Source organism: Asparagus officinalis, chromosome 7 (genome assembly GCF_001876935.1).
Source record: "Asparagus officinalis chromosome 7, Aspof.V1, whole genome shotgun sequence".
Classification (NCBI taxonomy): domain Eukaryota; kingdom Viridiplantae; phylum Streptophyta; class Magnoliopsida; order Asparagales; family Asparagaceae; genus Asparagus; species Asparagus officinalis.
In genome coordinates this window covers 46,948,580-46,966,936 of record NC_033800.1, presented here as the reverse complement: position 1 = coordinate 46,966,936, position 18,357 = coordinate 46,948,580, and the positions used below count along the sequence as shown (strand labels likewise).

Here is an 18,357-nt window from a genome sequence, read left to right as displayed (position 1 = left end):
TAACTTCCCTCTAATTTTTTACTTTTTTTGCTCTAATTTGACTTCATTGGACTGTGCAAACTATAGATAGAGAGAGAGAGAGGGGGAGGAAGAGAGAGAGAGAGAGCGTGTGTGTAAAGTGACCATCATCATCCTCATCTTCATCTTCATCTTCATCTTCTTCTGAGAGAGAGAGAGAGGGGGAGCGCGGGACGCGGACCCCTTTGCCCGGAAAAAAGGTGCCAAGCGTCCCCTCACTGTCCCAAACCCAACTCTCTCTCTCTATCTGTCTGATGGAACAAGAGGATCAAGCCCAGGAGAAGAGGAAGAGGCCTTCTATAATCATAACCCAGAAGGTATTTTCTATCTCCTTCAATTGTTTATTTGGGATTTATAGTTTTCTGATGTAAAACCCACTTGTCTGGATGAAATAAGAAGAGATTTTGGTGAGAACCCATTTGTGAAAAATGAAAGATTGAGATTGTGATGAATACCCAGAATCCAAGATTTCATTTCAGATCCGTATTTTGGTTTTGTAGGGAGTTGAGAGAGAGAAAGAGATCATTGTCTCTTCTCGAGTAAGTCATTCTTCAAATTTCTTCTGTTGGGCCATTTTCTATTACTTGAACTTCACTGTAGTTATCTTCTTTTGATTAACCAAAGTTATGGTTTTTGCAGGAAACTGAGGGTGCCAAAAAGCACACCGCCTCTTCTCGAGTATGTAATTCTACTATATATCATTCTTTTTTGCTACTTCAAACGTAGAAGACACATTGAATCTCTGTAATAAAACTAACGGTAAAAAACAATGATGAAACCTTGATCACAATCATAATAGAGGGCGCGACAGGAGATTGATACACAAAAATCATAATTTTTTCTAGAAAACCATGTTCTCTTCATCTTAATGTTTTTCTTTTCACTTTCGCATTACTGTAAGCAAGAACACAAGGCCCTAATTAGATCAGTTTACAAACTTCATTGACAGATTTATACAAGTATAAATAATACTAAATCACAGGCTTCTGAATTATCATTTTATTCTTGCAGGAGAGTGAAGGGGACAAAGAAACCTCCCTGTCCGCTCGGGTAATTTTTTTTTCTCTTGGGGTTGTTTTGCTTTTTTCTCATATCACTTGATATTTAGACAACTTATGTTTGTCTGTGGACTTGTGAAGGTGGTCTCTTTGCTGTTGGGAGAATATTTAGACAACTTATGTTTGTCTGTGGACTTGTGAAGGTGGTCTCTTTGCTGTTGGGAGATGTAACAGCGCAGCGATTTGAGGACTGGGTAGCTTTGACTTGTGAAGGTGGTCTCTTTGCTGTTGGGAGATGTAACAGCGCAGCGATTTGAGGACTGGGTAGCTTTGGTGAGGAAACGAAGTGGGAAGTATCGGCCTTCAGGTTTTCCACACCGGCTGCCAAAACTCGGGAAAATGCCATGTGGGTTCTTGACTGCAACAGCTTGCCATGATCGAAGGTAATGCTCAACTCTTGATGAAGGGAAATGTTATTCCTTTAGCTGTTAGGTATTTTTGTCGAAGTATAACATTGGTATATAGTACTGCCGTGAACGATTGTGGATTCTTGTGAACTTGGTTTTATAGAATTGTGGATTTCCATGCACAAACTAATTGTTTTCTTGTGGTTGAAAAGCATCAAAGCTGTACATTGGAAATTAATGCATCTATTGGCATGAACTTGTAGCGTTCAATATTCGGCAGGCAAAATTGTCTGTTGAAAAGTTGCATCTAGTAATATAAGCATTATCTTGTGAATACAGTGGGAAGACATAAAAAAGTATATGGAAGTATAATATGTATGCATTTATATAGGCAGCCGCGACAAAGCCTTTTATCAAACTCCTTGTGGTTGCTACGTGAATTTGTTTTCTCCATTCTGCTTGCTTAAATAAGGGTCTTTCCTCTGTTAACTTTCTAACTACCTCGATCCTTGACTTTTTTTTATATTTACCCTTGATCCGCGGCAATTATGTGTCTACAATCCAATAGCCTACACAGATTAATGTCTGCGCTGGACTTACAAAACTATTTCAACCAGCTCTTTCCTATTTTGTTCTCGAATTGAATGAATGAAAAGTATATGTCTCGCCTTCTAGCTTTTTAGTGCATCTTGTTTATGATATTGAAATAAATCCTTTACGTGTCAAGCCCCAAATATTACAATTTAACATAAAAACTAGTGTGTACCCCGTGCAAAGCACAACCCCCTATTTTTTTAAGCACTGCATTTTGAACTTGCCTCCTTCTAAGTTTTAATATATTAGATTTAATTATTGTATGATTAAAATTAGAAATCATATCTACTCCTCTATACTTCAAGCACGAAGAGCTGATTGTTTTACTGTAGCGTGAACATTAGTTCTTTGGATTTTCCTTTAAGTATAGAGGAGTAGATTTGTATCCCACTATGCACCATGCATATCAAAGAAATATATAAATGTGCTATAACTTGTGTGCAAGTGTGCAAAGAATGCTTTGCATAAATTGTGTTATAATTTTAAGGACACAGTGAAGAAGTTTTCAACAAGTGTCCTAAAAGGTATCCATAAAAAGGTTGTATGTCAGACAAACACTGGACAACAGAGTGATGGATTGAAGATGGTGCTACGTAAACGTTTACTTCTTTGGTTCCTTATGAAAAAAACCTTGTCAGTTTGTGCTAAACCATGTGAGAAAATTAAAGAACTCACCCTGTTCCTACATGTGATAATTTTATTCCTACACTAATGTAGGTTGCAAACCGGAGTCCTTTACTCTTCATTTATTATCCTTTGAGTTTGTCAATGTTATTTTGTGTTGTTTATATGTAGGCATGATTTCATAAACAGAGTAGTAGTCCTCCAGAAATGGCTTTGTGATTAATGTTTTGTCGATCGAGGGAGGAAGGGAGGGAAACTAAACTAATCTGTTCTACAGGTAATAAACTAATCTGTTCTTCATTTAGAAAGGAATGTGTACATACCTACTGATGCAAAGTGATGCCACACTGACTTATCTGGTTTGATCTGTCAAGCACACAAAACAAGATGGGCAACCAATGGCTTTCACATAGATACATGCACACAACAAGATGGGCAACCAATCGGTTTCACATAGATACATTCACACAAAACAAGAAGGTAATCACCGGGGTTATTGCCTGACATGCCAAAATTAGTCTCTTGGAGAAAAAAAAAGCAAAAGACCTCGTTTGGCTGTGTGCACCTTCCTCACCTCACAGAGGGGACTTTTACATCTTCTTGGTGATCATTTTTGCATTATCCGAGTATTGCTTATCGTGAATGAATCATAGTCCATAGATTTCTCTTCTTTCTTGCCTGTGCTACAACATCCAACTTTGGATGCATGGATTACCTTTTTTACGTGTGAAAGTTAACAGTGTTGGTGCAATTTTCTGATATGGACAATTGCCCCCTCAATCTTTACTGTTCTTTGGTGTAGCGTTCACTTGTTGACTTGCTAGCTCAAAAACTTTTAGCCTTTTTTTTCCGTATTATGACCTCAGGGGTCACACTTCGACCTCATCCCACTCTACGTGTATGGTCAAAGAGTTGTCTCTTAATCTCTCTACCATACTTCTTTGCTTTGGAGGATCAATAGGGGTTTAGCCCCTAGGGTCGTTTTCCGACCTGCTCCACTAAGTTTAGTTTGTTTTTCCTAGCGCAAACTAGGAACCTTTCACTATTTGATGCTAACATGACTGTTGTAGTTGGCAAATATTTCAGCAGAAAAAAATGTTCATTCGGGCACAGAAGGCGTCCTGAAATGCTTGTTATCTTGCAAATTAAAGCTACTGTTCCTATTTATACTGTTATCTATCTTAAATTTTATTAATAAAGAAAATTGCCCAGTAGTCAAGATTTTAATGGTTGTATGACTTGAGTTTTGCATAAAATAATTAAGCACTGGTGTTTATCTTGTAGAACGTTTTTCCACTTTAGCCATAGATTCCTGCTGCTGTCATGATATTTTTCTTTTGAAGAATTTTCATTGTAGACCCATTCCCATATTTAATCCCTAAAACCGACCCATTCCCATATTTAATCCCTAAAACCGACCCACTTTAAAGTTATTTATGAGAATCGACCCACTTTGAGTTAATTGCGATACTAATTAGTAGGGGTTGCCAACCCTAACTAATTAGTAGCCTAATTAGCAGCCTTCCCTTCTCCCTGACCCTGCTTGTAATTAGGCTACTAATTAGTCGGGGTTGGCAACCCCGACTAATTTGTACCGTAATTAACTCAAAGTGGGTCGATTCTCATAAATAAATTTAAAGTGGGTCGGTTTTAGGTATTAAATCTGGGATTGGGTCTACAGTGAAAATTTCTTTATATGCTTTTAACGTAACTTATGTCAGTTGCATTATTTTGATTTTTTCCCTTCTACAGTTCCAAAGCTAAAGATTCGGGAGGCTTAGACTGTGAATCAGATGATTTATTGCTTCCTGACCAAGCTTCAGAACCGAATTTATGGGAAAGGCTCGGGAGTGCTGCAATGTTAGATATTGAATCAGGTGATTTCTCCTGGGATGGCCTCTCATCACTGCATCACACTGAACATACTAGCAGTGCAGAGCATTCTGAAGATGAAATGAATAAACCACTGGAGGTACGTTGGCATTGTTCTTTAAATTGATTGCTGTTGTATCTTCCAATATAATTTGATGGGGAAGGAGCAAAGAAAGTTTGAATAAATTAGAACTGTTCATTATGTCTTTGTAGACTGTTTATTATCTCTGTGGCTGTCGATTGATCATTTATACAAAATCTAGCATGACATTTGCATGAAGAAGCTACTGAATTATGTTCGGTTATCCTATCTATTGATCATCTGTACATGTTCTGCCTTATCCTCTTCTTGGTTTGATGCAGATGACTGTCAATTCAGGGGGAGTAGTTTTCTTTGCTTTGTTCAACACTCTTGAGGACACTGATCTCTTTCCAAAAGAAGCATCTGCAGTGATTAAGATAGCTTCTTCGCGAATGGCGACTCAGTCAGAGCGTCTAGGCTATGAGTTTGCAAAATGGCTCGGAGTTCACACACCTCAAGTGTGTATATTTCTTCAAAAGCTTCCATTTCATTTTTTATATTTGCCTTACCTATATTCTTATGCTATAGGCTAGAGTGGTTCATAATAGCTGTCTCGAATGGCAAACCATTAAGGATGCTACTCAGAAAGCACGTGAAGCTGCATTGTCACTTGGGGATGAGTTCAGTGAAGTTACATGTTCAGAGTTGTTGGAAGCGCTTGAAATGAGTCGATGCCTACTATTAATGAAGTGAGTGTGCCACATTATCTTCATGACAATATTGTACCAGGGGTAAAATTCAGAAGGCAACCATGATCTTTGGGTCATTTTGCATAAAACTAGCACAAAAGTTTTTATATTAGAGAAAATTATCATGATCTTTTTTCACTGTTACCATGCCTCGTGACAATTAGGGCAGGTGGTCACATGCTCGCACGTGACATGTTTTGGACCATTTCTCTCCTGTGTACTCTCTATATATAATCTTTTATATTACTCTTATGCACTTAGTGAGTTGATAGATATAAATAAGGGTAGCTTAGATGTTTTATCCAATATGACAATGCCGGTGGCAACAACTTCTTATAGTTTGTAGTACCCTTATGTAGTTTTGAAAGTTAGCGTTAGGTTTCTCTAATAGAAAATTTATGGTAGTTTTGTGCAAAATCCCCAAAGTTCATGTTAGTTCTGTGAATTTACCCTCGCGTTAAACATCTTTTTCTATAATCAGGAGTTTCCTTTTTGCAGTTACGTTCACGGATCCCCTGTTCTAGAAAGTTCAGATGCATTTGGTTCCCAAGAAGCTGCTGAAAATACTGCTGCAGCCCTAGGCAGGGTTTTGATGCTGGATCTTATCTTAAGGAATGAAGACAGACTCCCTTGTCGTCAGCTTGGCTGGCGTGGAAATCCTGCAAATTTATTACTTGCAGATAAAATTGCCTCTGCTAAGTTGGATGCTTTGGAAGAAGCCTATAATTCTGCCACCAGACAACGAGTAATTAAAACTCTCCAGAAAAAGAGAAGAGCATATTCAGTGAATGGAAGATTAGTCTGCCGAAATCCCGAACATTTGTCTCAAGGCTCTGATGCGTACAATGAGATTGAGTATGATGATTTTCACGTTGTGGCTATTGACATTGGGGTCCCACGCCGGCCTCCCGCAGGAAAGCGTGCTAAAGATCAAGAACGATATCCAAAGTTTGTAGAGCTCATACTTAACAACTCAGAATACTCTTCAAATGTATTAAATGAAATATCTGGTGGTAAATTGGGGTCTCCTACACCAGAAGCCATTGAACAAATGGATTGTAGCTCGTCTCTGTCTGAGATTGACATGACATCGATTGTTCATGAGTTTCGAGGTGGTTTTCGTGCAGCTCTCAGGGACCTGCAGAGTTTTCATCTATTTCTTCTCACACTTTATCAGAAGCTGGACGGCCTTCTACGAGTTTTCTTATCGATAATTAGTAAAAACACTGAAGTGTCGGACAAGGATGACTTCATGGCTTCAGACTCGCTGTTGCATTCTGTGGGGTTGGGCTTTAATTCTACAGCATCTGCAACTAAAGAGAGATTTTTGAATGAAGCCCACACAGATTCAAGCGACTCAGAGAATCATAAATCTACACCAAAGTCTTCTTCTCCAGTTCACAGAGGAAGTCCTGACTTGTCTTCTCCAGCTTCTCGAGAAAATTGGAACGGGAGATATTTCAAAGGCAGTGGTGATGCTTCTCGTAGTTTGCGCATGACGATGAAACTCCGTGACTTTCAAAAGCTAACAAAGGTTAGAGCTCTTTCATCATGTATTAACTACAATAAATTAATCTTATACACTGTCAAAGAAAACACTCAACATAATATATGATAGTCAGGGGCGGATCCACCTATGTCTAAGTGGTGTCACGTGACACCACTTTGACATATAGGACCCCTCCCCATTATATAGTCTTAGTATATAATTCGTAACCCCAACTAAATTTCTTATTTTCTACCATATGCGTCTGGCAAACCCTTAAAACTGGGCCAGGACTGAAGTTAGTCACTGTTAAAACTTGATGTGAATGCTTTCGCAGGCAATTTTTCCCTTTTCAGTGAGCAAAATATGTGATAAGCAATTAATTTATATTTTACCTAAGCTGGATTGACAATGAGAATATATATTATTTTTAGTATCATGCATACTCAGGAAGCAATTTATTGAGGAGAAATGCTGACAATTGAATTGAATCTCATTCCGACCCATACAATCTCAATGAACTCAATTTCATTGGAATCTATATATTCATGGGTACATAAGTAACAGCAGGAGTATGGATTCCGGTGATATTGAGTTCCTCTAGACGGTATGTCTTTCAATGAAATTTGATTCAGTTGTCAGCATTTCTCCTCAACAAGGATTCCAATGAGATTGAGCTTGTCAAGACTGTATAGATTTCAATTGTCAGAACTTCTCAGCAACTGACTGCGGGAGTATCTAATTTTGAGAATAATTCCATGACATGCTTTTCTTAGTGGACCATATAGCCCGAACATGATCGTCTTCCTGACAGTTCTATTGTTTCTTGGATTTAAGTACTAAATATTTTCTGAAATTTTTTTGTTCTGTAAAAGTTATTGGTGATAATTCTCATTTTGTACATAATTGCATGGGATGTGGTTCGTTCTAATTCATGGGATGGGAATGGGAGTGTGGTAACCCACTTATTTGGAATCAGGGACGAGGGAGGTGGGTTTATACAATCTATATATTTACTAAAACAAGGCCCTATAGTTGCCAGCAACTTCTTAGAATTTTAGATATTAAAATTTATTTTTTACAATTCAAATAAACAATATGATAATATTGAGAATATGAAAAATCATCTCCATTTTGTGTATAAAAGACCCAGTAAAGAAACTTTTCATTTTGTATAACTTCGAAATAAATTAATCCATGAATTAAATTATACTTTTGTAACCCACCATTAACATGTTAATTCTCATGCAAACCCATTCAAATTCTCTACTCATAACCTCTATTTCTCTACTAATTTACTATAAAAATTCACCATCATCGTCTTCATCCTATAATATTTTAAGAACCATTAATCTTCAATTCAAGAATAGAAAAAACTCCATTGGAACTTCATGAGCATGGGAATAAAGGTATAATTAATTTCTATTTTTATTTTACTAGTAGTGTATATTTCCTTTTGCATTTTATTTCAAAGTCTACTTCCATTCAACACAAGCAGAGTGATATATCGAAGTATGTGATTATTTATACAATTGCATTTTAGAGGATGAAAATTAATATGAATATTTTTATTAAATTACATTTTAGCATTTATGTATGCAATATCTTGAATAAAGTTAAACCATATTCAACAATATGCTTTAGAAAGTTAAAGCTAACTCAAGTTCTAATACTACGAGAAAACATTTTTAATAAGAGGAATATATCGAAAAAATAGATGTAGTCTATTTTATAAATAGATATATATTAGCTCTTTTGTCTTCATTATTTTTATAGTAAGTTTAAGAAATTTAAAGCATAATTCAAACACTCATGGCTATGTAATAAAAGTTTTTTAGCATTATCTAATCATAGCAAAAAGATTGTTGTTAACTTTCTTAAATAGTTATCGTTTAGATTTTATTTTATTATTTTGGTAAATAATACATCATTAAAAAGTTCTCGCAGCGATGCGCGGGTATAACACTAGTTATACAATATGCTAGGGTAATGGGGAAGAGGACCGAAACATGCCACTGAAAGACTCTCTTGAGACAAAAGATAGGCTGTCAAGAACGTAGAGGAGGTAGGATGGGCAGTTGGTCAGATCTAGTATGGATCATACATGGACGATTGTTGGAGTCGGCGGCTCTCCTAGGGTTCCATCATCTGGGATCCCTGGGGAAGAGGATCAAGTTGGCCCTTGCGAATAGCTTGATGCACTATCTTCCTTCAACCCTTTGCTTTGAGCGAAATGTGGCAAAAGGAAGGAATAATTGGTACATTTTAGTTTAAATTTTAAATAATAGGAATCTTAGGTCCTTCAAGAGTTAAATTCAAGAAATTTGCTAGTTGATATCATAATGGTAAAAGAACCTTGAGAAGCATGTTGCAATTAACAATTAAGGTATTCATACTTTATGTGCATAATTTTTCATGATTTTTGTTGTTTATTTTTCTGGGAATAGTTCATTTTTTCAAAAATTTAACTACTTTGAATTCTAAAACGGGGTCGCCGTAGTTGGGGAACTAACTTGCGTTCAAGTGTGACCCAATTCGCTGACATTCCTTGTTCTGGGATGATTGAACCTAGTTGTGTTTTTCTATAGCATCCTTATCCCCGACAACATGGTGTACATCTATTCGTTTGCATTAATATGAAGTAATTAAACGAAAGTTATTTTTAGGAGAGACGCTTCTCAAATTCATCATTTCCCTGATAACAGCAGAAAGTTTTATTCCTGGCTGTGTGCAACATTTTTGACATTTGAAACAAAGATATATTAATTTCGAGTAACAGCTTTTGCTTTCATGCCTTTTGTTCAAAAATACATTTCTTCAATTCTGAAATAGTCCTGTTCTGATCGCAGATAGATGCTGAGTTGCAAAAGGAGTTGGAACAGTGGAATGAAATGCTAAGAACTGATGTGATTAAGTTGTGCCAGGAAAACAACTTCAATACGGGCTTCTTTGAGGGGAGTGATAGCACCAGTGTTGTTGATGCTTATGAGTTGAAGGTAATAAAAATTATTCATATGTCACTGAAGTAAGATAGGCCTAAGAAAACTTGGTTGGAACCAGTTAAAAAGAATATGGTAATGATCAAACTTAGTGTGAAAGTAGCCTCAACAGAACTGAGTAGAAGAATAGGATTCATGTTGCCGACCATAAAAAAATTGGATTGTCAAAGGTTCCTTCCATTGCATCAAAACTTCAGAGTTTTTCTTTGGGGTTGAGGACGTGATAATTTGTCCTGCAAGTTTTTAACATGCCTCCGCATGTTGAGGGCTTTTCCATGGGTCGAAACCTAGCATGCAGCTTGTTATAAACTTGTAGCCAGTTAGGGTTTGAACCTTGGTTTCTCCAATACTGTTTCAGAGTACCCTTCCATTGCAAGAAAACATCAAACTTTTGGTTAGGTTTGAGGCTTACAATTTTACACTCTAACAGGGACGAAGGCTTTGTTGTTGTTGTTGTTGTTGCTGCTGTTGTTGTTGCGTACTTCAGTGAAGTAAATGGGTTAATTAATCTTGCAGGTCCGACTTGAACATATCCTTGAGAGAATAGCCTTGATATCCGATGCAGCTAATACTGAGAGACCATCTTTAGTTGCAGGTAACCTATTTATTGGTGGAGCTCTTGCAGCAAGGTCTAAGCATACGCTTCAGCACTTGGGCATCACACGTATATTGTGTCTATGTTCAAATGAAATTGGTCAATCAGATACTCAATATCCTGATCTTTTTGACTATAAGAACTTCTCAGTAAGAGCTTGGTCCTTTTTTCCTTGTTGAAAATCCATGTGTTTTCTGCTCTAAAATTAGGTCCAAAAACCAAGTTTTTTTTATAGTTAAGGTTACGTCTCCAAGTGTTGAATTTCTCTTATAAATTTTCGTTTGAAAAGTACTGTTTTATGTGAAAGAATATTACTCTATTTATGAAACAAGGATTAAAATCTTATTTTTGGAAAAAGGTGTATAAATAGTAATTGGTACAAGTCCTATATTTTAAGCAACACGTAGTCAGTTCAGAATGGATATCTTAGTCACTGCAGATTAGATATCCATCCCAAAAATTCTGATATATTTAGAATGATGATTTTGTAAAGCAGATTTGCGAGCCTCAAGCTCGTGGTTGCATTCTTATCATCTACTATACATATTCCTTTTGTAGTCTTGCTTGCCTATAGTAAACGATGATAAGTTGTGAAGTTAACAACTCATGGTATGCCCTGCAGATAAGTGATCATGATGATTCCAACATCAGCGGTCTCTTTGTAGAAGCTTCTGATTTCATCGATAATGTTGCGCAATGTGGTGGTAAGGTTTTGGTCCATTGCTTTGAAGGGAAAAGTCGAAGTGCTACCATTGTGCTTGCCTATCTGATGCTGAGAAAGTACGTGCATTTCCTGTTTATCTAAATGTGTCACTTATTTTTCAGAAGCTGTTCAAGATTTTTAGTTGGAATATCTTAATGGAGCTTGACTAGGAAGTTGAAAAAATTCCCAAAAAAGTAACAAGCTTTTTTGGGCTGTCATTGAAACACCAGAATCATGGTGCCATAAAAATTTTGCATTGTTGCAATATATAGCTAGTTGCTTTTCTCAATTGTATTTAAGCTCATACGGTCAAGCAGATATTGTCCAAATTTGCCACATAAATTAAGAAAAGTTTCTAATTTTTAGCTCTTCTAATGTGTACATTACTGTCTCAAACGCATATATTAACCAGCCCCTTACAAACTATACCCATCCTGTATAGATTCTATACACGCATAGATGCACGAATGGATGTATGTTATTACACCTGGTTTCAAATGTATTATAGAGGTCTCTGACAAAAGCTAAACTAGAATATAGCTCACTTAAAACTGACAATTATGTGAACACTGCGTAGCATGAAACTTGGTCGATTATCCAGGATAATCTTCATATTAATGAACTCAAATTACACCTAGAATTAGGGCAGGTTCGTGACAAAAATTCACATATAAAGAACAACAGGAGCCATTGTGATGAAGTATAGAGGACTTCGACATGCTTCGCTCTTTCATGAAAAACGACATTATAAGCAATCTGAACTAGGGGTGAGCCTAGTTCTGTGAGAACCGATTAAACTGACCGAGCTGGCCGAATTTCGGCGGTTCGCTTCAGTTTTAGAAAAACTTTGGTTTGGTTTGGTTCGGTTCTAAACTATTTGAAACAAAATAACCGAACTGACTGCTTTCAATATAATTGCCTAAAACTTGTGCTTGTTGAAAGTGAATAAATAATTTATACTAATATTTATATATGTCTTAATTGATAAACGTTTGATTTTAGTTTGTAAGGTCCTTGATTTGATGAGTTTTCTCTTCGGTTTGGGAAATGAGACGAGTGAAAGATTTGAAGGAGTAATAGTCTTGTCTTTTAGCTAAAATTTCTCTAACTTTACATGTCTAAGGCCAAAGCGAACAAACAAAACCGAACCACACTGAACTGATTTGACATGGCTCGGTTTGGTTCTGAATCTAGATTGGTTCGGTTCGGTTTGAAAAAAGAAATGGTCAAAACTGACTGAAGGACCGTTTTCTCACCTTTTATCTAAACTTCACTCCAATAATATCATGACTAGGTGGTTCTTCTTACATATGTTTGTCATATGTTGAGGGAGAGCTTATCAGAGGATTACTCATCTTAAACTAAAATTCATTCCTCTTGGAGACACTTAAATATGATTTGTGTATCATGAGTCCATTCTCAAAGAAACTAGGGATGATTAAATTTTTAAGTTCGTGAAAACTACTTGCATAGCTAAGAACTTAAACAAAATATCCAAGTGGAGCTATTTACAATTTTTGGGCTAGTACATACTTAAATTACACTGCCATCACACTAAGCAATAAAGTTTTTCATGATTTGTTCCTTAAAACTGCATGATTTATTATATACGATAGAGCTTTTCTCTATCTGTTTCATATGAAACTGTTAACATTTCAGGGTTACACTATGAGCAACCACTGGAGTAGACAATCTCTAAGGTAGCTGACCAGAACATCTCCCTTTTTGTTTTTTTACTGAAATCAAAGAGTTACCCAGAAAATACAGAAAAAAGAAAGTTTTTTTTTTCTAGAGACATAAAAACACAATCCAAGGTATGCAAAGTTAGCATATCCGTATATGAAGCTGGGATGATGAGCTCCTAATAGTTTTCATGAGACTGACATCTTGGCCTTAAGAAGAAAATAGTAAGAGATTTTTAACATTCAAATACCGGGATGATATATGAAGTTGGGATGATAACCTCCTATATAATTTTCACACTGTACTGTAAATGCATGTTGGAAATAAAAAACGTCTAACCACTAAATAACCCCCCCAAGTAATCAACTAGCTCTAGAACTAGATACCACCATGTAAAAAACACAATGATGTTATTTTAGGGGTACAAAGCACGAAGTAGCAAGTATCAACAAAACAATTCAAATGTATACTTTGGTTAGATATCAAGTAGTTACTTGAGGTAGATCGACTCTTTGGCCTCAAGAAAATAGTGAGAGATCTTTAACTTGCAAATGCTAGGATGACATATGAAGCTGAAAGATAAGCTTCTATATAATTTTCACATTTGATGTAAAATCGACTTGATGTGCACATGTGAAGCATCTTTGAAATTGACTATTAATGCACTGCATGTTGGAAATCAGAAACACTTGACCATTAAATAACCCACCCAAGGAACCAACCAACTCCAGAACTAAGTAGACTAAAACAAACTAATGTTATTAAGGGCACACACTATGAAGTATCAAGTATCAACAAAACGGTTTAAATGCATACTTCGGTTATATGTATCAACTGAATACTTGAGCCTTGAGGTGAGACCGACACCTTGACCTTAAAAAAATAGTGAGGATTTCAACATGCAAATGTTTTTTTTACCATACTAATGCTGTTGCTGAGGTTAGTTTTGTCTGGCGCCCAGTCGGGAACTAACATTGTAATCAGATGACAAGTCTAATACTGCATCAGTTAGATAAGGGGAAGGAGATGGCTAATGTTGGGACGTTCATGTGTGAATATGGTTGCATCTGTGAAAGGATAAGATGATGTGTTTACATAGGGGTTGAAGGCCAGAGGTGTTTGGAGAATGACCAAGGAAGATCTAGGGATGATTGACAATGTCCTATTGCTCCTATGATGGTGGGTGTAGAGTAAGTTCTAGTTAGACCAGAGTTGGTGGAAGATCCTATAGATGTTTGTAGTTATGTTATCGTCACATGATTACTGGTTTAGACTAAATTAGATTAGACCATGGCTAGATGTCGTCCGAGATTGCCTACAGAAGTGACTAAGTTATGGTCTTCTAACCAGATAAGTGGTTAAAGGAGTTCAAGATCTACGACCGTCGACCGCAACAGAGGTTTCAAGTTATGTGAAATCTTTAAGTCTAGTAGGTATTCCATCACCTTATGTATACACTACTTCTTTATCAATATAGGTCATAATAATTATAGTCTGAGAAGTCTTATAAAATATACTTGGGACATGCATGCAACATGTCACAGATATGAGCACAAGAAAATTTGTTAAAAAGCAGGATACACAGATATGACAATCCAAACACATTTTACTTGTTAAACATTTAAGAAGGGGTATTCTGAAGCAGACCTCTAGATGTCCTTAGGGAAAGTCCGTTGAGGCACACGTGAGGCATACAAGATCTTAGGTGTAACATTTAAAGTACAAATGAAAAAGTGTACTTCATTCCTCATTTCAATTCTTTTAGATGAGATGTATGCTTATTAATAAACCAATATTTGATACAGATTTAGCTGATTGGAAGTGCTGTTGGATAAACATCTAAGGCATAATACATTTTTAGTTCTTTTTGAGTATATCTTGAATTTTTGATAGTGTTAAAGTTGTCTACAACAAAAGTTATCTAATTTAATATGATTTTATTCCATATTTTCATGATAATTATGAATTAAACGATGAAAAAATTATCTCCACCCCCTTGACCCAAGAAATCATGCTTCCCTTACGCCTTGTTTGGTATGCGGGAATAAGTGTGAATGGAGTGCAAGTCCAACTTCTCATTCATGCCTACCAAACATAATGAGTTTTAGGATGCTAGAAATGTCATTCTCATTTCTTATCAATTCCCGCATAATGTGGTAATTGCTATTTCCAATGAGTTATCAAGGAATTGATATTCCCACTTAAATGAGAATGAAAGTAATAGAATAAATTCCGGATACACCATTCTTAAAGACATTCCCACTTAATTCTTTAATCGCACCCAAACATGAGAATGAGAATGAGCATTCCATTCCCACATTAATTTTATTCTATTTCTATATTCATTCCATACTCACTTGACTTCATTCCTGAGTACCAAACGGGGCATTAGGGAAAATACCTTGCAGCACACATATGAGGAATAGAAGGTCATAGGTGTATGCATTTTAACATTTAAGGTACAAAGAAAAGTGTACCTCATTCCTCGTTTCACTCCTAGTTGAGATTTGTGCTTACTAATAAACCAAAATTTGATATAGGTTTAGCCGGTTGGAAGTATAGTTGGTTAAAAATCTAAGACATGATACCTTTTTAGTTATTTTTTAATATATATTGATTTTTTGCTAGTGTTAAAGTTGTCAAATACACACACATGGGATATGTATATATATACATACACACATACACATATATGTATGTATGTATGTATGTTTGTGTATATATGTGTGTGTGTATGGGAAAAGTGTCTATAAGGTGACACCTTAGATTTAATCTAAGGTAGAACCTTTAAAACTACATTAAATACTATCAAATTACTCGATCCACTCCGTTCATTTTGATTTATATATTTTGGATTATATACAAACAAAAAATTAGCTATATTGGGTTGTAGTTATTCATGCATTAAGTGATTGTAAAATTAACTATTTTACGACAATATGACTAAAGAGACAACGAAAAATATGTGTTTGAAGTATTTAATCATTATGATTTTTATTTTATAGATGTTTTGAGACATTTAGATCACAATGAATGAAGCGGATCATCAATTAGAATAGTCTAATTCATGAATTAGGAGGCACTACCTTATTGAATCTAAGATGCCACCTTATGGACACTTTTCCCTATATGTATGTATGCATATATGTATGTATGTGTGTATGTGTATATACATACATACGTACATACATATATGTATGTACGTATACACACATACATATATATGTATGTATGTATCTATAATATACATACATGTGTATGTATGTATGTATATGTGTGTGTGTGCATGCACACATATACATATATTTGTAATATATATATGTATTATACACACACACACTCACACTCACACAGACACATTCTTCTTTTTTCATTTATTCATTATATTTAGTAATTAAGAATGGAGAATTGCCCATTCTTAATCATGATCCGCTTTAACCCAAAGATTCACGCTTCGACACCTTTGACCAGATACTCTTGTCCTCACCATGAATTTTTTCAAGTTTATAAACTGCCCATGCCGTGTCCCTTTTCGTTCTCTCTCTCTCTCTCTCTCTCATTAACCCATGAATGCATAAATCTTTTCACCCTTAATAGCCTACCTTCGCCTCCGCGCCCTGCCCGAATATAGGTTTGGCATGAAAGGAGGTAGCAAGAGGCATCGACGAAGGAGAGGTCGGTGGTGAAGTGGGGGAGATGTTGGTTGAAGAAGGATGAGGTGAGAGGTTTGAGGTGATGACTTAGCCAAGACTATTTTATGGATCTTCAGAAAATATTGGTGGCAGGAGGTCTGGGGCTGGAGGGATCAATGCTTTTGCCAAAGGGTACCAGATGAACTGGGCTTGAGGCAATCCTCCTAAAAGAGAATAGTGAAAATTGTGTGGCTTATGCGTTGCCTTCCGGGAGGATTAACGTTAAACCTTTGTCTTTTTTGACAATTAACACTAATATGAGCATGTGCACGTGTACAAAGAGTAGACAAATGTATACTTCCAACCAAAAAAAAAAAAAAGAACATTGATCCAGTTGACAGGTGCATTCATGCAAATTCATGAACACACTACATTAAATAATGCGAATTCATGAACACACTTCATATATCTTCTATATTATCCTCATAAATATTAATAAGGGTGCTAGACCTTTTATCCAAGGCACTAACGCCATTACTTATAAATTTCAAATACTTCAAGTGCTTTTTTCTGTAGTTTTGAAAGCTAACTAAGTTTTCTTTAATACAAAAGTTTGTGATAGTTTTGTTCAAAATCCCCCAGTGTTCTTAGCAGTCGTAGTAAATTTACCCACCAGTTTATGTACAAGCATAGAAGGATAAATATTAAATATTTGTTATAGGAAGTGTCATCTCGTTGCACAAAGCAAAAAGTAATTCTTGTTTCCTCTTTCAGAAATTTCACTCTGTTACAAGCTTGGACCCTACTCAAGAAAGTCCACCGTCGAGCTCAACCTAATGATGGGTTTGGCAAAGCTTTACTAGACCTCGACACGAGGCTTCATGGAAGAGCCTCTATGGACTGGCAGCACAAGAAGCCTGTAATGAAAGTTTGCCCAATCTGTGGAAAGAACGCGGGGCTCAGCACAAGCTCGCTGAAGCTCCACCTTCAGAAATCTCACAAGAAGATATCTTCAGGGAGTGTCGATAGTGCCATGACTATGGAGATCCAGAAAGCAATGGTGGGGCTTAAGATTAGCCGAACTGGGAGCGATGTTACTCCAGCTGGAAAGCAGATTCATTTCCTCAACGGGAGGTTGTCTTATTGATGATACTTTTGTTCTATAATCTTTTGAGTTCAATTTAGGATTAATTGAGGACTTGGTAGAGAAAAAGTATAAAAGCACTCCCGGTAACTGTAAGGTCATCTAACTGTCACGTATCCTGTCTTCTGGGCTGAATCAGTGACGGAAGCAATATATTTCTTGCAAGTTAATTTGAATAAAGAGGGAATTCTTTTGTTAGCTTTCAAGGACAAACTCTACCAAATGAAATGGGTGGTAATCGGTAATGTTATTTTTGGGATGTATGTGCCTACGAGTATCAATAAGAATCATCCCATCTTTGTATGTATGTATATCCATAGAATGTTTTATTTATGGAATATAGCATTGCATTTGATTTGTTAAGTTATATTTGAAAATAATATGAAATTTAGCAATAATAGAGAGGTACTTTTACTGTGGATGTGAGTTGTTATCGTATTCTCACATGAGAGTTGTTACAGTGTTTTAACGAGACGAAGATTACGATTGAGAAAGTATTCTCTTCTAGGAACAGAAATGCCAATAATTTTTACCTTGCATGAAGCTTTTTATTTTATGTCAATAAATTCAGGATTACTGTAGTTCTTTTTTCATGTATAACATCCTCTTATACGTTATACTACCACGTACTACGTGCCATTCATCCATAAGACTGAGTCACAACCGGAACACCTCCGTATCTCACTCCCCATCCACCGACTCCTTCAACATCTCCTTCCGACAAACAAACTAAGCAGTATAAGCCTCTCACAACAAGCCCCTTCCGCACAACAAAACATCCCGGAAAAAGTAAACCAAAACAAAACAAAATGAAAGCTGATCTCCACCCCG

The 18,357-nt window shown here is 36.2% G+C and overlaps 1 protein-coding gene across 3 annotated transcripts; it reads left to right on the top strand.

The window, feature by feature from the left end:
* Positions 1,127–17,904, top strand: LOC109848032 (dual specificity protein phosphatase PHS1). 3 transcript variants are annotated; one of them, XM_020417297.1, is made up of 10 exons: positions 1,127–1,157; positions 1,290–1,459; positions 4,394–4,613; positions 4,877–5,053; positions 5,124–5,284; positions 5,783–6,818; positions 9,620–9,766; positions 10,286–10,513; positions 10,987–11,144; positions 17,157–17,904. In XM_020417297.1, exons 1-10 carry the CDS (start codon positions 1,134–1,136, stop codon positions 17,527–17,529), a joined length of 2,694 nt encoding a protein of 897 aa, XP_020272886.1. In that variant the 5' UTR covers positions 1,127–1,133; the 3' UTR covers positions 17,530–17,904. The 3 variants fall into 3 exon arrangements, with proteins under 3 accessions (XP_020272886.1, XP_020272885.1, XP_020272887.1); XM_020417296.1 differs by lacking the exon at positions 1,127–1,157 and adding an exon at positions 1,191–1,219; XM_020417298.1 differs by lacking the exons at positions 1,127–1,157; positions 1,290–1,459 and adding an exon at positions 2,957–3,121.

What these genes read in the sequence shown, in the direction of transcription:
- LOC109848032 (XM_020417297.1), top strand. Translation starts at nt 1,134, where the DNA reads ATGTTTGTCTGTGGACTTGTGAAG. An exon ending in ACAGCTTGCCATGATCGAAG is followed by an intron (nt 1,460 to 4,393) that starts GTAATGCTCAAC and finishes TCCCTTCTACAG; the next exon opens with TTCCAAAGCTAAAGATTCGG. An exon ending in TCGGAGTTCACACACCTCAA is followed by an intron (nt 5,054 to 5,123) that starts GTGTGTATATTT and finishes CTTATGCTATAG; the next exon opens with GCTAGAGTGGTTCATAATAG.